General features: G+C 47.8%; 1 protein-coding gene across 1 annotated transcript in view; it reads left to right on the top strand.

Moving 5' to 3' along the window:
* LOC141022866 (uncharacterized) overlaps positions 1 to 17,831 on the top strand; it is a 37,384-nt gene extending 19,553 nt beyond the window's left edge. The window contains exon 6 of the mRNA XM_073499140.1: positions 17,817 to 17,831. Within this exon, the coding sequence (XP_073355241.1) occupies positions 17,817 to 17,831 (15 nt within the window). The remainder of the gene's footprint in view (positions 1 to 17,816) is intronic.
* Positions 17,832 to 18,331: the final 500 nt, after the last annotated feature.

Genomic DNA, 18,331 nt, shown 5'->3' with positions numbered 1-18,331 from the left:
TCACTAGTCAGTGTTTGAATGTTGTATATATCGTTGTTTCGAACTGTTTATTGTCTCGAACTACTGGTGGGCTAAATGAGGGCATCACCATTCTCCAGTGTTCAGAGTGTATCTCCTGGTTTCAAGTTATATAATTTGAGCTTAGTGTCTTTTCGATGATGTACACTTGTTTGGGCCAGTGAGGTGTCATTGAATATGGGCTGAGTAGTAATGCAATGCCAAACAGGTCAATTATGACTCTCAGGCCGGGCTCTCAAAAGATCCTCAACAAAAGGTCGGGCTCTCCAAAAAAGAAAGAATAAGGACTCTTAGGCCGACATGTGGGCGCCACCGGTGTTCTCGTGCGCTTGCGCGCCGAGAGCATATTGGCGCGTGTTCGAAATTCAAGCTACCTTTTCATCCCCAATCTCCCGCCCCTCCCCCACCTCTGGAATCTCGATTCCTACTCCAGTTCCCCCAAATCCCCCTCCTGTACTCCCTATACTCAAGCTCACTATCATGTCGCCGGTCAACGCGGATCTCCGAGCCGGAGATGCTGAGGTCCGTCCTGCCTCCGGTCGCTGCATGCTGTCGCTCAATAGTGGCATGGCGGCACTTGACGACCAGTTTGCCGGCAAAGTGCTGATGGTAACCATCAACGGTGACCGGCCTCCCGTCTCGCCGGACGACCTTGTCAAAGCTCTTGGCATTGCGCACATCATCCAAATAAGTGACTTGCTCGTCGAAGTCTGTCCGCCACCGGCTGATTTGTTCGTCAGGTTCTGGACAACTTTCGACTGCAGTCGTGTGTTCGAATCTTCCCAGCGTTTGTTCTGCGATGGCGCGCTGGTGAGCTTTGATCGGTGGCACCCAGGATGGGGCTCGGTGCCCTCTGAGCTTGAGTTTTTAACAAATCTTACCTTCCACGGCATGCCTCGACGTGCTTGGAACAGCGAGTCCATGAATGAGCTTATCCACGACCTTGGAGGTGAGCTCGTAAGTATGTTTCTTCCTCCAGACAGCCGGGCCCTGACGGTTATGGCATGGATGAAGAAGCCGTCCACCATACCGAAGGTGATTGGTGTTGAGATACCGGTGCAGGAACCGGGGTTGTACTATTCGTCGCCACCAAGGCCGCCGCGGACCACGTTAGGGATGTACCTGTATCGAGTGTTCGTGCATGTCGAAGAAGTGGTCAATCCATCAATCGAAGTCCTGCCGCCGCCGCTGGTGCCAGGGTCCGTCGACGACGTCCATTACAAGAGTCAACGTCAGACTTTCTCCGTGTTGCTCGGAACAATGGATAGCATAGGGCCTACTCCATCACGCGGCGGAGGCCACAGCTTCTTTGAGAGAAGAGGCAGGGCTGGCTGCCTGGATGTGCTCTAATTTGAGGTAACAACTGAATCTTGTCAGATACTAGTTAAATCTGAGCTATGGGTGTGAAGCACTGATGTGCCAGTACATTTGATTGTGACCTGTTCTAATTTTGTACCTGAACTTTTTTTAGAAAGGGCTGTATGTCAACTTAATGTGCTAGCAGAACTTATTGTGTTGTCTGTCTGTTTTCTTTGCACAACATTCAAGATATTTCCCTGTCATTGATAAAGACGATGAACCGTTATGTACGAGTTCGTTGGTTTCAACATAGCCCTACCCATAGCGATCCACTGCTTCCATCCTGATTGTGCCGCCTGCGTGAATTTGTTTTATGCAAGTTCAGTGTGCTATGATGTTCTATATGATTGTGTCAACTATATAAGTTTTTACTGAGCATCAGCAATGCATAGGCTGAAAGATGTATTTACGAGCATCGACCGATGGGTCTCTCTCTCTCACACACACACACACACATGCACACACACACAAGTGGGACCCGTTGAATTATTTCTTTGCTCGTGACAACTTTTAATTAGGTTTCAGTGTAATCTAACTTTTTTCTTAAGTTCTTAATTGAGCTCAGTGACTTCAAAAAGTTGTACAGAAGCCTTGTTTGGGCCTTTCCGGCGTCGCTGAATGTGGGCTGAGTAGCCATGTTAGGTTGTACTGTACTACACATGCCTTTTTTTTCAACATCAGCAATGCAGCTGGGCCGACAGTTGTACACAATATCCGAGTCAACTTGTTATTCTCCGCCCCGCTGGGCTGCAAACTTTCCTAGGAGGTATGCATTAGGCTTAACAAGAAAATGGACTTGAATAAATAATAAATGGGATGTAATTATAATAACTGGGCAGTAACTATAAAAAATGCACCAAACACGTAATTAGTTAAAAAAAATATTATTATTTGAATTTGAAAATTTTAATTTCATTACTTGTTGCGCGCGCAATATTTCATTGGATTTTAACGTAATACAACTTTATTTTGAAGTTATATTTAATCTGACTAGAAATTTGGGATAAAAATATTTCGGATCCCATAAAAATGTGGGAATTTTTTTTGAATTCTGTTTTGAGCGGTTGGTTGAAATTATTAATCGTTGTCCTAGCTAGAAAATGGGCTGTAATTTTAACAAACTGTAAATGGGCTGTAGTAAATTCCATTAGAATTAAAAAAATGGGTTGTACTTTTAACAAACTGTAAATGGGTTGTAGTAAATTCCATTAGAATTAAAAAATGGGTTGTACATTCTTACAAATCGCAAATGGGCTATATGTTCTCTGCCACACACTTGTGGGCCTTCTAAGTTGACGCGTCCCCTAAAAAACCTAAGTTGACGCGTATGCAAGGCTTTGTCAACAACACACGGTTCTGGCAGCTGTGGCCATTGGATGTCCATCTAACGGATGTCGTGCTTCTTCTTCAATCTCGGATATTCTTGCTTCAGCCGCCCAAAAAACTGATTCCTCCTCCTGACATCTGGGGCGCACCGTTTCGGAGGATGACCTGTGGGCCTACTAAGTTGACGCGTACTAAGGGCTTTGTCAACTTAGTCAATATAAACGATTCTAGCTGCAGTGACCGTACGATGTCCATCCAACGGCCGTAGTGCTTCTTCAACCTCTGGTCTTCTTGGTCCAGCCGCCCAAAGCAGCGCTGGTCATGCCGCGTGCTCCTGCCTCCTGTGGCTGGTTGTGATGCCGCGGAGGCCTCACCGCCCCCTACTACTCCCACCGCTGGCCAGGCCATCCCTCTACTCACCCACACCCCCTGTTATTCTGTGGCGACGACAGCCTCATACCGCAACCGAACCAGTGAACCCTCGTACTCCTCTCCGCGCGGGCTTCCACTGGCGCGTCTTCCCCGGCTCCGTGTCGTCCCCTTCCTAGGCCTCGCCGTCGTCCACCGCCCTGGTGCTCTCGGTGCGGCGTGGTCAACGTGGTCAAGGAACGGCTTCCATCGGACGTGGACTATACGTGGAGAGGCTGACAGCTGGGTCCACGGCCGCAGCAAGGAAGTGCCTCCTTATTACGCGCAAAATAATTATTCCTCCACCTGACAGCGGGGTCCCACCGGACGGGCTGATGACCCACAAGTATAGGGGATCTATCGTAGTCCTTTCGATAAGTAAGAGTATCAACCCAACGAGGAGCAGAAGGAAATGATAAGCGGTTTTCAACAAGGTATTCTCTGCAAGCACTGAAATTATAGGTCACATATAGTTTTGTGAAAGTTTAATTTGTAACGAGCAACAAGTAACAAAAGTTAATAAAGTGCAGCAAGGTGGCCCAATCCTTTTTGTAGCAAAGGACAAGCCTGGACAAACTCTTATATAGAGAAAAGCGCTCCCGAGGACACATGGGAATTATCGTCAAGCTAGTTTTCATCACGTTCATATGATTCGCGTTCGGTACTTTGATAATTTGATATGTGGGTGGACCAGTGCTTGGGTGCTGCCCTTACTTGAACAAGCATCCCACTTATGATTAACCCCTATTGCAAGCATCCGCAACTACAAAAGAAGTATTAAGGTAAACCTAACCATAGCATGAAACATGTGGATCCAAATCAGCCCCTTACGAAGCAACGCATAAACTAGGGTTTAAGCTTCTGTCACTCTAGCAACCCATCATCTACTTATTACTTCCCAATGCCTTCCTCTAGGCCCAAATAATGGTGAAGTGTCATGTAGTCGACGTTCACATAACACCACTAGAGGAAAGACAACATACATCTCATCAAAATATCGAACAAATACCAAATTCACATGACTACTAATAGCAAGACTTCTCCCATGTCCTCAAGAACAAACGTAACTACTCACAAAGCATGTTCATGTTCATAATCAGAGGAGTATTAATATGCATATAGGATCCGAACATATGATCTTCCACCAAATAAACCAACTAGCATCAACTACAAGGAGTAATCAACACTACTAGCAACCTACAGGTACCAATCCCAGACTTAGAGACAAGAATTGGATACAAGAGATGGACTAGGGTTTGAGAGGAGATGGTGCTGGTGAAGATCTTGATGGAGATTGCCCTCTCCCGATGAGAGGAGCGTTGGTGATGACGATGGCGATGATTTCCCCCTCCCGGAGAGAAGTGTCCCCAGCAGAACAGCTCTGCCGGAGCCCTAGATTGGTTCCGCCAAGGTTCCGCCTCGTGGCGGCAGAGTCTCGTCCCGAAAGCTTGCTTATGATTTTTCTTCGGACGAAAGACCTCATATAGCAGAATATGGGCACCGGAGGGCCAACAGGGGGCCCACGAGGCAGGGGCGCGCCCAGGGGGGTAGGGCGCGCCCCCCACGCTCGTGGACAGGTGGAGGCCCCCCTGACGTGGATTCTTCTTCCAGTATTTTTTATTATTTCCAAAAATAACTTTCGTGGAGTTTCAGGACTTTTGGAGTTGTGCAGAATAGGTCTCTAATATTTGCTCCTTTTCCAGCCCAGAATTCCAGCTGCCGGCATTCTCCCTCCTTATGTAAACTTTGTAAAATAAGAGAGAATAGGCATAAGTATTGTGACATAATGTGTAATAACAGCCCATAATGTAATAAGTATCGATATAAAAGCATGATGCAAAATGGACGTATCACGGGCCACCGTATTTCGCGAAAAAAAACGTTTCCCCCTGACTGCTGGGACCCACCAGCTACATCTCCGCATGCAAGGAAGTGCGTCCGGGCAAGAAAAAAAACGATTCGCCCCCATGACTGCTGGGACCCACCAGCTACATCTTCGCACGCAAGGAAGTGCGTGACAGTCGGGACCCACTGGTCGATGTAGAGGCGCGCACGTGTCGTAGTAGAGGCGCGCACGTAGCATCTACACGTACGTACAATGGCCAGTGTGCAAGAAAAAAAATACGGCCACGTACGTACATACGGGCAGGGTCTCGAATGCCTACTCGCGCATACGTACGGCCAGGGCTCGTGTACATGGCTGGGTCGAAACAGAGAAACTGCGCCATCGTCGTGTTCATGGGGAGCCAACCGGCTGGGTCGGAACGGAATGCGTCGTCGTGTTCATCGGGAGGGCTTCGACGGAACAGCCGATGGAAACGAGGCTTGGCGTACCGCAGAACGGAGGAAACGGCCTTGTGTTCGACCGACCACGTTCGAAACGGGATCTTGTTCATCGGGAGGGGTTTGGCGTACCGCAAAACGGAGGAAACAGACCTCCTACGGTTGAAACGGGGGTCCTGTTGAACGGGAGGGGTGTGGCGTACCGCAAAACGGAGGAAACGGACTTGCGTTGGAGCGCTACGGTCAAAACGGGGGTCCTGTTCATCGGGAGGGGTGTGGCGTACCGCAAAACGGGACTTCACGGGATACTATTCATCTCCACCGTCGACCCCCTCCAGCCTCCACGGGCTACTGTTCATCCACCGTCGACCTCCTCCAGCCTCCACCTGCGACTGTTCATCCACGGGCTCCTGTTCATCCAGCCTCCACCGCGCGCTACTCCATCGGCTAATGTTCAACCAGCCCTCTCCACGGGCTCCTGTTCAACCACCCCTCCACAGGCTACTGTTCATCCAACCCTCCACCGTCTACTGTTCATCCAGCCCTCCACGGGGCGGTCCTGTTCATCCAGCCCACCACGGGGTCCTGTTCATCCAGCCCCAACCGGCTCGATTGATCAGGGTCCTGTTCATCCAGAGGCAACACCGCGGGGTCCTGTTCATCCACCCCCACCGGGAACTGTTCATCCAAACCCCCCCAGCAACGCTCACTGTTCATCCAGAGGCAACACCATGGGGTCCTGTTCATCCAAACCCCCCAGCAATGCTCACTGTTCATCCAGAGGCAACACCATGGGGTCCTGTTCATCCAAACCCCCCAGCAACGCTCACTGTTCATCCAGAGGCAGCATCGATCGGCTTCAGTTAGCAGCAGTAGCGAAGGAATCGCTCAATCGGGTTCAGTTAACAGCCATCGATCGATCGCTCGGGTTCAGTAACGCGTAGCCTGCAGTGCAATCGCTCGGGTTCAGTTAGAGCCCAACGCCTCGCTCGGGTTCAGTTAGAGCCCAACGCCTCGCACCCACGCGCGTGCGTGTACGAGAGAAACACGCATCGCTCGGCCCCGACCACCCACCGTAACCGGGAACACCCCGATATTTTCCTCGCCCTCGCTTCTACCATGGTTTTTTCCGTCATGGGCGGCCCAAAGAATGTCATGCAGCTGCGTCTCCGGCCCGCCCAGGACGAAAATCCCATTTTCTATCATATTTTTTGTCATAGAAGTAGGACCCCACCACATCTATGATGATACCGTGTTTTGTCACAATTATTGTCATAGAAGTGTCATAAGTATGACAGAAAAAAAATTCGTTCGGCCCAAAATGTCACGGATGTGTCTTTTTTTTGTAGTGCCTAATCTCGATCTATGCCAACTCAACAAACACCATCGAAGACACCTGTAGAGCATCTTTATAATCACCCAGTTATGTTGTGACGTTTGATAGCACACTAAGTGTTCCTCCGGTATTAGGGAGTTGCATAATCTCATAGTCATAGGAACATGTATAAGTCATGAAGAAAGCAATAGCAATAAACTAAACGATCATAGTGCTAAGCTAATGGATGGGTCTTGTCCATCACATCATTCTCTAATGATGTGATCCCATTCATCAAATGACAACACATGTCTATGGCTACGAAACTTAACCATCTTTGATTAACGAGCTAGTCAGGTAGAGGCATACTAGGGACACAGTGTTTGTCTATGTATCCACACATGTACTAAGTTTTCGGTTAATACAATTCTAGCATGAATAATAAACATTTTTCATGATATAACGAAATATGAATAACAACTTTATTATTGCCTCTGGGGCATATTTCCTTCAGTCTCCCACTTGCACTTGAGTCAATAATCTAGATTACATAGTAATGATTCTAACACCCATGGATTCTTGGTGCTGATCATGTTTTGCTCGTGAGAGAGGCTTAGCCAACGGGTCTGCAATATTCAGATCCGTATGTATTTTTCAAATCTCTATGTCTCCCTCCTTGACTTGATCATGGATGGAATAGAAGCATCTCTTGATGTGTTTGGTTCTCTTGTGAAATCTAGATTCCATCGCCAAGGCTATTGCTCCAGTATTGTCACAAAAGATTTTCATTGGACCCGATGCACTAGGTATGACACCTAGATCGGATATGAACTCCTTCATCCAGACTCCTTCATTTGCTGCTTCCGAAGCAACTATGTACTCCGCTTCACACGTAGATCCCGCCACGACGCTTTGCTTAGAACTGCACCAACTGACTGCTCCACCATTCAATATAAATACGTATCCGGTTTGTGACTTAGAGTCATCCGGATCAGTGTCAAAGCTTGCATCGACGTAACCATTTACGACAAGCTCTTTGTCACCTCCATAAACGAGAAACATATCCTTAGTCCTTTTCAGGTATTTCAGGATGTTCTTGACCGCTGTCTAGTGATCCACTCCTAGATTACTTTCGTACCTCCCTGCTAAACTAATAGCAAAGCACACATCAGGTCTGGTACACAGCATTGCATACATGATAGAACCTATGGCTGAAGCATAGGGAATGACTTTCATTTTCTCTCTGTCTTCTACAGTGGTCGGGCATTGAGTCTGACTCAACTTCACACCTTGTAACACAGGCAAGAACCCTTTCTTTTCTTGATCCATTTTGAACTTCTTCAAAACTTTATCAAGGTATGTGCTTTGTGAAAGTCCAATTAAGCGTCTTGATCTATCTCTATAGATTTTGATGCCCAATATATAAGCAGCTTCACCGAGGTCTTTTTATTGAAAAATCCTTATTCAAGTAACCTTTTATGCTATCCAGAAATTATGTATCATTTCCGATCAACAATATGTCATCCACATATAAGATCAGAAATGCTACAGAGCTCCCACTCACTTTCTTGTAAATACAGGATTCTCCAAAAGTCTGTATAAAACCATATGCTTTGATCACACTATCAAAGCGTATATTCCAACTCCGAGAGGCTTGCACCAGTCCATAAATGGATTGCTGATGCTTGCACACTTTGTTAGCACCTTTTGGATCGACAAAACCTTCTGGTTGCATCATATACAACTCTTCTTTAAGATATCCATTAAGGAATGAAGTTTTGACATCCATTTGCCAAATTTCATAATCATAAAATGTGGCAATTGCTAACATGATTCGGACAGACTTAAGCATCGCTACAGGTGAGAAGGTCCCATCGTAGTCAATTCCTTGAACTTGTCGAAAACCTTTCGCAACAAGTCGAGCTTTGTAGACAGTAACATTACCGTCAGCGTCAGTCTTCTTCTTGAAGATCCATGTATTCTCTAGGGACAATTACATTTGAGCCCCTAGTTCTGTCACACCCGTGTGTTTTGCCCCTAAATTAAAAAAACCCTCGTTTCTGTCCAAGCTCGTTTACTCCTCTTATGCTTTTGCCCTTTGACCGTTTGACCGCAACTTTGAAAACTTCATATCGAATTCATAAGGAATAGTAGCACGGGTCATTGATCTACAACAATATAGACATGCAAAATACTATCAGGTACTAAGTTCATGATAAACTAAAGTTCAATTAATCATATTACTTAAGAACTCCCACTTAGATAGACATCCCTCGAGTCATCTAAATGATCATGTTATCCATATCAACTAAACCATGTCCGATCATCACGTGATATGGAGTAGCTTTCAATGGTGAACATCACTATATTGATCATATCTACTATATGACTCACGCTCGACCTTTCGGTCTCAGTGTTCCGAGGCCATATCTGCATATGCTAGGCTCGTCAAGTTTAACCCGAGTATTCTGCGTGTGCGAAACTGGCTTGCACCCATTGTATGTGAACGTAGAGCTTATCACACCCGATCATCACGTGGTGTCTCGGCACGATGAACTGTAGCAATGGTGCATACTCAGGGAGAACACTTGTACCTTGAAATTTAGTGAGAGATCATCTTATAATGCTACTGTCGTACTAAGCAGAATAAGATGCATAAAGGATAAACATCACATGCAATCGATATAAGTGATATGATATGGCCATCATCATCTTGTGCCTTTGATCTCCATCTCCAAAGCACCGTCATGATCACCATCGTCACCGGCTTGACACCTTGATCTCCATCGTAGCATCGTTGTCGCCTCGCCAACTATTGCTTCTACGACTATAGCTACTGCTTAGTGATAAAGTAAAGCAATTACATGGCGATTGCATTTCATACAATAAAGCAACAACCATAAGGCTCGTGCCAGTTGCCGATAACTTTTCCAAAACATGATCATCTCATACAACAATTTATATATCATCACGTCTTGACCATATCACATCACAACATGCCCTGCAAAAACAAGTTAGACATACTCTACTTTGTTGTTGCAAGTTTTACGTGAATGTTACAGGCTTAGCAAGAACCGTTCTTACCTACGCATCAAAACCACAACGATTTTTCGTCAAGTGTGCTGTTTTAACCTTCAACCAGGACCGGGCGTAGTCAAACTCGATTCAACTAAACTTGGAGAAACAGACACCCACTATCCACCTGTGTGCGAAGCACGTCGGTAGAACCAGTCTCATGAATGTCGGTCTGGGCCGCTTCATCCAACAATACCGCCGAATCAAAGTAAGACGCTACTGGTAAGCAGTATGGCTATTATCGCCCACAACTCTTTGTGTTCTACTCATGCATATAACATCTACGCATAGACCTGGCTCTGATACCACTGTTGGCGGACGTAGTATTTCAAAAAAAAATCTACGATCACGCAAGATCTATCTAGGAGAAGCATAGCTACAAGCAGGGAGAGTGTGTCCACGTACCATCGTAGACCGAAAGCGGAAGCGTTAAGTAACGCGGTTGATGTAGTCGAACGTCTTCGCGATCCAACCGATCCAAGTACCGAATGTAGGGCACCTCCGCATTCAGCACACGTTCACATCGATGACGTCCCTCGAGCTCTTGATCCAGTTGAGGCCGAGGGAGAGTTCCGTCAGCACGACAGTGTGGTGACGGTGATGATGAATTTTCTGGCGCAGGGCTTCGCCTAAGCACTACGACGATATGACCGAGGTGTGTAACTATGGAGGGGGGAACCGCACACGGCTAAAAGATCAACTTGTGTGTTCTAGGGTGCCCCCTGCCCCCGTATATAAAGGAGGGAGGGGGAGGCCGGCCAGCCCTAGCTAGGCGCGCCGGGAGAAGGGGAATCCTGCTAGGACTCCAAGTCCTAGTAGGTTTCCACCTAAAGGAGAAGGGGGAAGGAAGGGAGAGGAGGGGCGCCCCAACCCCTTGTCCAAATCGGACCGGGCTTGGGGGGCGTGCGCCATCTCCTGGCCGCTACCTCCCCTTCCCACTGAGGCCCACTAAGGCCCATCAACTTCCCGGGGGTTCCGGTAACCCCTCCGGCACTCCGTTTTTACCCGAAACTATCCGGAACACTTCCGGTGTCCGAATAACAAGGTCCAATATATCAATCTTTATGTCTCGACCATTTCGAGACTCCTCGTCATGTCCGCGATCTCATCCGGGACTCCGAACAAACTTCGGTCATCAAAAGACATAACTCATAGTACAAATCGTCATCGAACGTTAAGCGTGCGGACCCTACGGGTTCGAGAACTATGTAGACATGACCGAGACACATCTCCGATCAATAACCAATAGCGGAACCTGTATGCTCATATTGGCTCCTACATATTCTACGAAGATCTTTATCGGTCAAACCGCATAACAACATACGTTGTTCCCTTTGTCATCGGTATGTTACTTGCCCGAGATTCGATCGTCGGTATCCTCATACCTAGTTCAATCTTGTTACCAGCAAGTCTCTTTACTCATTCCGTAATGCATCATCCCGCAACTAACTCATTAGTCACATTGCTTGCAAGGCTTATAATGATGATCATTACCGAGAGGGCCCAGAGATACCTCTCCGATACATGGAGTGACAAATCCTAATCTCGATCTATGACAACTCAACAAACACCATCGGAGACACCTGTAGAGCATCTTTATGATCACCCAGTTATGTTGTGATGTTTGATAGCACACTTTGGGCGTGTTTGGTTTCCGTAGTGAATAGTAGTTGCATTGCATACACATCTCAACCCAGCCTGGCTCTGGAAAAACAGCCTCATATGCGACATCTGCGAGTTGTTTGGTTGCCTGCATCTAGGGTCCCTGCATTAGGTAATACACAAGTGCACTTTGTTTTGTTGCCTACATTGGCCCAAGCGGCACATGAACTCGGTGTTTGGTTGCACGCATGAGGTATGATTAAGAGCTAGCACTTCACTTAGCAGACAGGGTTAAGAGCTAGCAGAGGGAAGGGGAGAAGAAGTGCAGTGTGCGCCGGACAATGGCGACTACGGTGGATAGTGGCCGTGGCGCCGTGTCCGACATGACAAGCATGGAGTCATGGACGAGCGACCCCGTCAGCGGAACGGCGAGCAACCCCGTCGGCGAACTAGTTGCGGTGCTTGCGTAAAGACAATGGACAGACGAGGAGAATGCGGTGCTCGCGCCATGGTATCGTCAGTGCAGTGGACGAGAGAGGAGGTGGAGATGATCGACGCCGGAAAAAACTCCAGTGTAGTAGGGCGAAAGAGAGGAGGTGAAGATGATCGACCCCGTCAGCGGCGTGGCGAACTGAAGTGTGCACGGAGGCAGAGGACACAAGAAAGCAGCGTGTGCGCCATTGCAATGTCAGTGTAGTAGGAGGACGACAGAGAGTAGGCCGAGATGAGCGACACCAGAAACGACTCTAGTGTAGTAGCACGCGGGCAAGGAGATCAAGGGGAAGGTCTTCGGCGTCGAGAGGGATGAATAGGAGGGCTCTGAGCAGAGGATAGAGGAGCTCAACATGGCGGCGTCAGTGCAGTAGACTATTGTTCAAAGAGAGATGAAGCTACGATCGTCGAAACCAAAAACTACAATACGAATGTTGTGAGGCACTGCGAGATTAGGCTGCTGGTCAAAAGAAATTTCAAATGATCGATCGTGCGCGATGAATCTGACAAAATTCGTCCAGAATAGCTCCAAACGGGAAGACGAGATTAAGAACGTACGGCCGACGAAACTACGAACCGATCGCCTGAATGGAACCGTAGCATCGAGGTGCATCTTTTTCGTGTAGAGCTTACCTCGAATCGAAGCACCGTTGTGTAGATCAGAGGGAGGAGATTAGATAGAAGCTTACTGGAGGTTGAAGAAGACCTAAAGTAATCACCTCGCATCCCTCCCGTCTCCACTCGTGCAAGGGCCCACTCAATTGCGCTCGGCTCGGCCTGGCTCGCGAGAAACTGCCGATCTGAGCGTTTCCAGTGAGCCAGGCCCAGAGGTGCTTTAAGTTTCGTGCTATGTAGGCCCAACAGGAAAACCAGGCAACCAAACAGCCAGTTCCCTTCCCGCGCGGGCCTGGTTGGGCCTCATGCGAGCAACCAAACACGCCCTAAGTGTTCCTTCGGTATTCGGGAGTTGCATAATCTCATAGTCATAGGAACATGTATAAGTCATGAAGAAAGCAATAACAATAAACTAAACGATCATAGTGCTAAGCTAATGGATGGGTCTTGTCCATCACATCATTCTCTAATGATGTGATCCCGTTCATCAAATGACAACACATGTCTATGGTAAGAAAACTTAACCATCTTTGATTAACGAGCTAGTCAGGTAGAGGCATACTAGGGACACTCTGTTTGTCTATGTATCCACACATGTACTAAGTTTCCGGTTAATACAATTCTAGCATGAATAATAAACATTTATCATGATATAAGGAAATATAAATAACAACTTTATTACTGCCTCTAGGGCATATTTCCTTCAATTAGAACAACTTCAAGTGACAAATAAGGATTGTAAATATAGCCATACTTGTATGACTTACTTAATCACGTTTCTCAAGTGTACAACGGAAAATATAATTTTATACTAATAATAATCAGACAACCTACGGGTAGCCCACATGTATTAAGTTGTACCCATACCTTACCCATGGCTAGAGACCACGACCCAGGTGCCCATGGGTACCCAAACACATGGGTCACATTGTTATCGTTAACAATGAGTCACGTCTAATAGCCTGGTGGTCTAGGTTAATAGAGTTAAGCACCATCAGACTACTTCGGGTATGTGCTCTATTTGTGGAATGAGTGGTGAAAGTATGTTTCATGCTTTGGTCACTTGTCCTAAGGCAGTTGAGGGAAGTGCGGAATATTCTGAGGGGGGAGGTTTTCAATTTCTCGGGACCTAATTATATGCATATCTTGTTAGATAAGTTAACCCCTCTAGTACAAGAGACAAACTTATTCATGTTCTAGAGAGCTTGGCACTTACGCGGTGATCTGATTTTCGCGAAGGGGAAGGAGTCTATTTCAAACTCTGCTAATTTTGTGGATAACTATTGGACGTCGTTCTCGTCTTGCCATTTCAATGCAGAGTTGTTCCCTGGCGTCAAAGGTAACGGAGTTGAGAATGAGGTTAAGGCATGCTAATACTCCTCTGAGTACCTGTGAGGTATGGAAACCTTCGCCTTTGGATTATATTAAAATCAGTGTGGACTTCAGATTTGTGGAGAGCATTTGTGCTGCGAGTGTGGGGATTGTTGCCAGAAATTCGGCAGGCGAAATCATTATCTCCTCTTGGGACTACATTGGTTTGCGTACCAGTGTCGATGAAGTGAAGCTTCGGGTGTGTCTCACAGGTCTTTGATATTTTGGAAATAGACGGCTCTTTTGTGGTTTCTCTCCTTAATTACACGTGATAACCTTAATAGGTCGTCAATCGTGGATTTGAAGAAGGAAGTCTCTTTTGAGGTAATGGACTACTTCATTAATATCACGATTAAAGTTCATTGCAGACAATGGCCGAATGACATTCGGCACATCATTAATCCAAGCAGCACAAGCCTCACGCACAACCGACCTAGCAAGAGCGTGAGCAGCCCCATACATAGACGACTAACATGGAAAAAGGAAACTGAGAGAAACTTTGACGCCAACTTTTGGATGTCAGAAACAATGACCCGTGTCCCTCAGCATCCAGCATAGGAGAATTAACTTTGACAACACAGATGAGCAATCTAAAGCGACCATCACCTGTTGGAAATTGGCTTCGGCGGCAAATGACAAAGCTACTTCTAAATTTTAAGCTGGCGAAGATCAATAGGAAGGCCAATGTGGTGGCTCACCAGATAGCTAAGTAGGTCTTATGGCTTTTCTTTCTAATAGTTTTTCACCCCGTGTGGCGAATGTTGTAAGGAAGTGAGAAACAATTGCATTAAACTTTTTAATTAATTAATATAGGTTTTTCAAAATGAGTCGCCCGTGTTGACCTGATCAGCTTCAAACTCGACGACTCTGATTTTTGGTGCACATTATATGAGTGTGGCGTGTGTGTGCTGTCCTCAATGTTTTCTAAACAAAATGATCGCAATTCTCGTATCTTTTGGAAGAAAAAAAATCCCGCATGGTCAAATGAATTCCACAACGGGGAAGAAGTTCAAGTACCTTGACTGTACGGGTCATGTAACTTCACTATATGTATTTTCTCAAATTAACTTTACTAGTTCATGACCATAGATTAGCCCATAAAAGCGTACGGAATGCACATACCCCTTGGCACTAAGCTTAAACCCAAGCATGCCGAATTATCAAACAAGCTCTCAAAAGTAGTAGTAGCGGCCAAGCCCCCGCCCCAGTGGAAGTAATGATGGGATTTATCGGTATTATGATTGCGGCCTGCGTAGCCTAGCCGGTGCACGGCTCAAGTAAATCTTCTTCCTCCAAAATGAAAGAAGAAACAAAGGCTAGCCAGGTACCAGTACACCCTACGTGCATAATTTCCCATGCTTCCTCCTTTTTCTGGGCGAGGAAAGGCGAGGGTGCTTTCTAGGAATTTTTGTTCCGGCGCAGAGGGGCAAGAAAGGCGTGTGGTACTCACGTCATAATGGCGTGGTGATGATATCAAGCGCACGCGGGGCCCACCCCATCCCATCCCATCCGGTCCAGTGGCGGATTTGAGAAAAAAGAACCTCGGTGGCGCCTTCGTCACCTCCAATTCACGTCGACGATGTGATCCGCCCGTCCGCCCGTCCATGATCCGTCACACGTCCACCTCTCCCTTCCCGCCGCACCCCATTAGTTAGCGTTCAAAGCTGCGTAAAATAATTACTACGTTCTCGCTTTGTGCACTGGACGCATAATGTTTTTTTTAGGGACACTGGACGCATAATGTTGATCGAGAGAAATGGTCAAATGGCGTTCGCTGCGGCACGCATGCAATGAAGCGGCCTGCAGCACGCTTTTGCTCTAGTGGCGGATCTTGAGAAAGAAAGAAAGAAAACCTGTTGAACGGGAAACTTTCTAGGAGGAGTACCTGACGTGCCTTCAAATGCACATGCAGAGGGACGCAATGATGCATCACACATACGAGTTGGGACAAAAAGGAGCGTGAAAAAGACCAACCAACACGACGAGCCGCGGCCAAAGCCACCTTTTCCTCCCCGGCCAACTTCGGCCAATCACCACCCTTTCCGTCCACGCGACCATGCACGGCCCGCATCCATCGAGGCGAGGCCGACCCGGCCCCGCCGGCCGGCCAGGCCGACGGCCGCGCGCCCCGCCGGAGGAGGAGGAGACCCGACTAGAGCGGTACCGGGCTACGGCGCTCGGACGGACGAACGGGGCCACATTCTTCTTCCTGAGGACGACGAGTGCGCGCGGCAGCGGCACACAATGATTCGGCTGGGTCGGGCCTCGGGCGGCGCGCGCGCGGCACGAGGCGAGAAAAGGTGGCGGGCGATACCCGAAGGATCAATCGATCGAGGGCAGCCAAAAAGCCGAGCCGCGGCGCACACGCCAGCCCCGGACACAATCACGCGCCGCAGCAGCCTCTCCTCTCCTCTCTCTCTCTCTCGTCGCCTCGGCACGGCACGGCACGGCACGCGCGCGCAGGAACACTCCACCCAGACCCAGGACCGAGAGGAGGAGGGGCAAAACGTGGCTCGCGCCCAGGTGCGCCTTTTCCTTCCCCGTCGGTTCCATCGGTGCCTCGCCCGCACGCAGCCTAGGATGGATAGATCACAGCAGCGGCAGCAGCAGTAGGTCTGCTCCGTTGTTGCGTGGGTCCTTCCTTCACTCCGTGCTTTACGTGAGGGGCGTCAATGAGGAGCTTGGGCCAAACGGGGGTCGGCATGGCATGGCATGGCATGGCATGCAGCGCAGAGGTCGTGTTCCCTGGCGCAGGGCACACCGGGCCCTTTTTCTAATGACTGCCCCGCAGCGCTGGTCGGCTTTATACTCGGCGCGCCCGGGCCCGCCACGGTTGGCCTGCCTGCCGCCGGTGATGCGCCTAGGTTTCAAACTGCGCCCTGAATTGTCAAGTCGCAGCCCTGCTCCAACTTCCATTGGTTTCTTTTCTTTTCGATAATAATAATAATAATGTGCTTACAAATGTACTCCCCGGGGCTCTCTTTTTCTTGGTGCATGTCTCGGGCGGAGACGGTTTAGATCCTTGCATACGTTCGTTTTTCTTTTGCATACATTTCGTGGAGCTATTAGGGTCACACAAGATAGTTGGTGCCCTGGTCAGTGATACTAGATCCTCCATCCTTTTCTTTTATGCTCGAGATCCTTGCATAGTTGCATACCTTTTGACTTCCCAACGAAATTGACAATAGTTGCATGAATGGGCTTCATACAGATTTTTCAGTAGGCTAACCTTCAAGTCTAAGGAAGCACTAAGTTTCCTTTTGCTTCAAGGTAACCATATGAACAAAAGAGAAAAGGACCACAAATTTTGCTTGTTAGCTACGAACTGTGATGGCCTACAAAACACACAGTATAGCGTAACACATTCGTGTCGTATATCCTAACAGTTATTGTCCCAATGAAGAGCAAATCGGACTATTGTGAGTGGTATTTCGGTCACACACAAGTTTAAGGAAGCACTAAGTTTCCTTTTGCTTCAAGGTGACCCTATGAGCAAAAGAAAAGAGGTCCACAAATTTTGCTTATCATCTACGGGCTATGATGGCCTGCAAAACACGCAGTGTAGCGTAACGCATTTACGTAAGTATCCCAATAGTTATCGTCCCAACGAAGAGCAGAGGGGAGTATTGTGAGTGGCGTCTTGGTCACACACAAGTTGTCACATGTATTGTGCGAAGTAAATGTCTAAAATTTTGCAAAATGTATTATTGTCCCATGAAATAAATATACCATGATGGTACAAGAGTTGATTGTTGCAGCGAGAATAATAAAGAGCTTGAATGTAAATACCATAAAGTATAGCGGCTGAAAATAACAAATTATGGTCCGTAATAGAGAGGTTAGGCACGCAGAAACTTCGGATTACGGTGTACAACAAGTGTGCCAATGCGACGGTAATACCAGTTGCCTTGTATTGTGATTCTAGTGCGTATATTGTTTGTTCTGTATGCAGTTCACCCTTGAGTGATCGAACTCCTCCATGCCAAAAAATTTCTCCCCAACAGTCCTACTTTGACGTTGCCATGACATGATTGTTTACACAATTAAGGTCGCATGGCCGAAACAATGCATAGGTTTCATGTATTCCCGTTATCTCATATCATCTTCATTGTTCATAGATACTAACACCCGTCACCTCAAGGTCACAGATTCACTAAACAACATGGGTTACCTGCGCGAGTCCTCTGTCCAAGCTTTCTCCTCAACGGTTCTTCCTCTTCTTGGGCTGGCCTTTCCTCCGGTCTGCTGGTTGGGGCACCTCTGTCTTGGAGATGAAGCTCGGGCAATGCGGTCCGCGACTGGCTATGTGGCGGCTTCCTCGCTGGTTCAGCCCCGACCTAGGCGACATTGGCTCTGCGTCCTCTCCAATGTCCATGGCTAGTCGATGTCTTGTGCTGGCGCGGCTCCGGCCTCGACGATCTTGAAGCTGCGTTCCTCCAGCTTCTCTGGCTCGCCCGCATCCCGGCG

The sequence above is a fragment of the Aegilops tauschii genome, chromosome 5 (assembly GCF_002575655.3).
Source record: "Aegilops tauschii subsp. strangulata cultivar AL8/78 chromosome 5, Aet v6.0, whole genome shotgun sequence".
Taxonomy (NCBI): domain Eukaryota; kingdom Viridiplantae; phylum Streptophyta; class Magnoliopsida; order Poales; family Poaceae; genus Aegilops; species Aegilops tauschii.
This window is presented reverse-complemented; position numbering and strand designations above follow the sequence as displayed.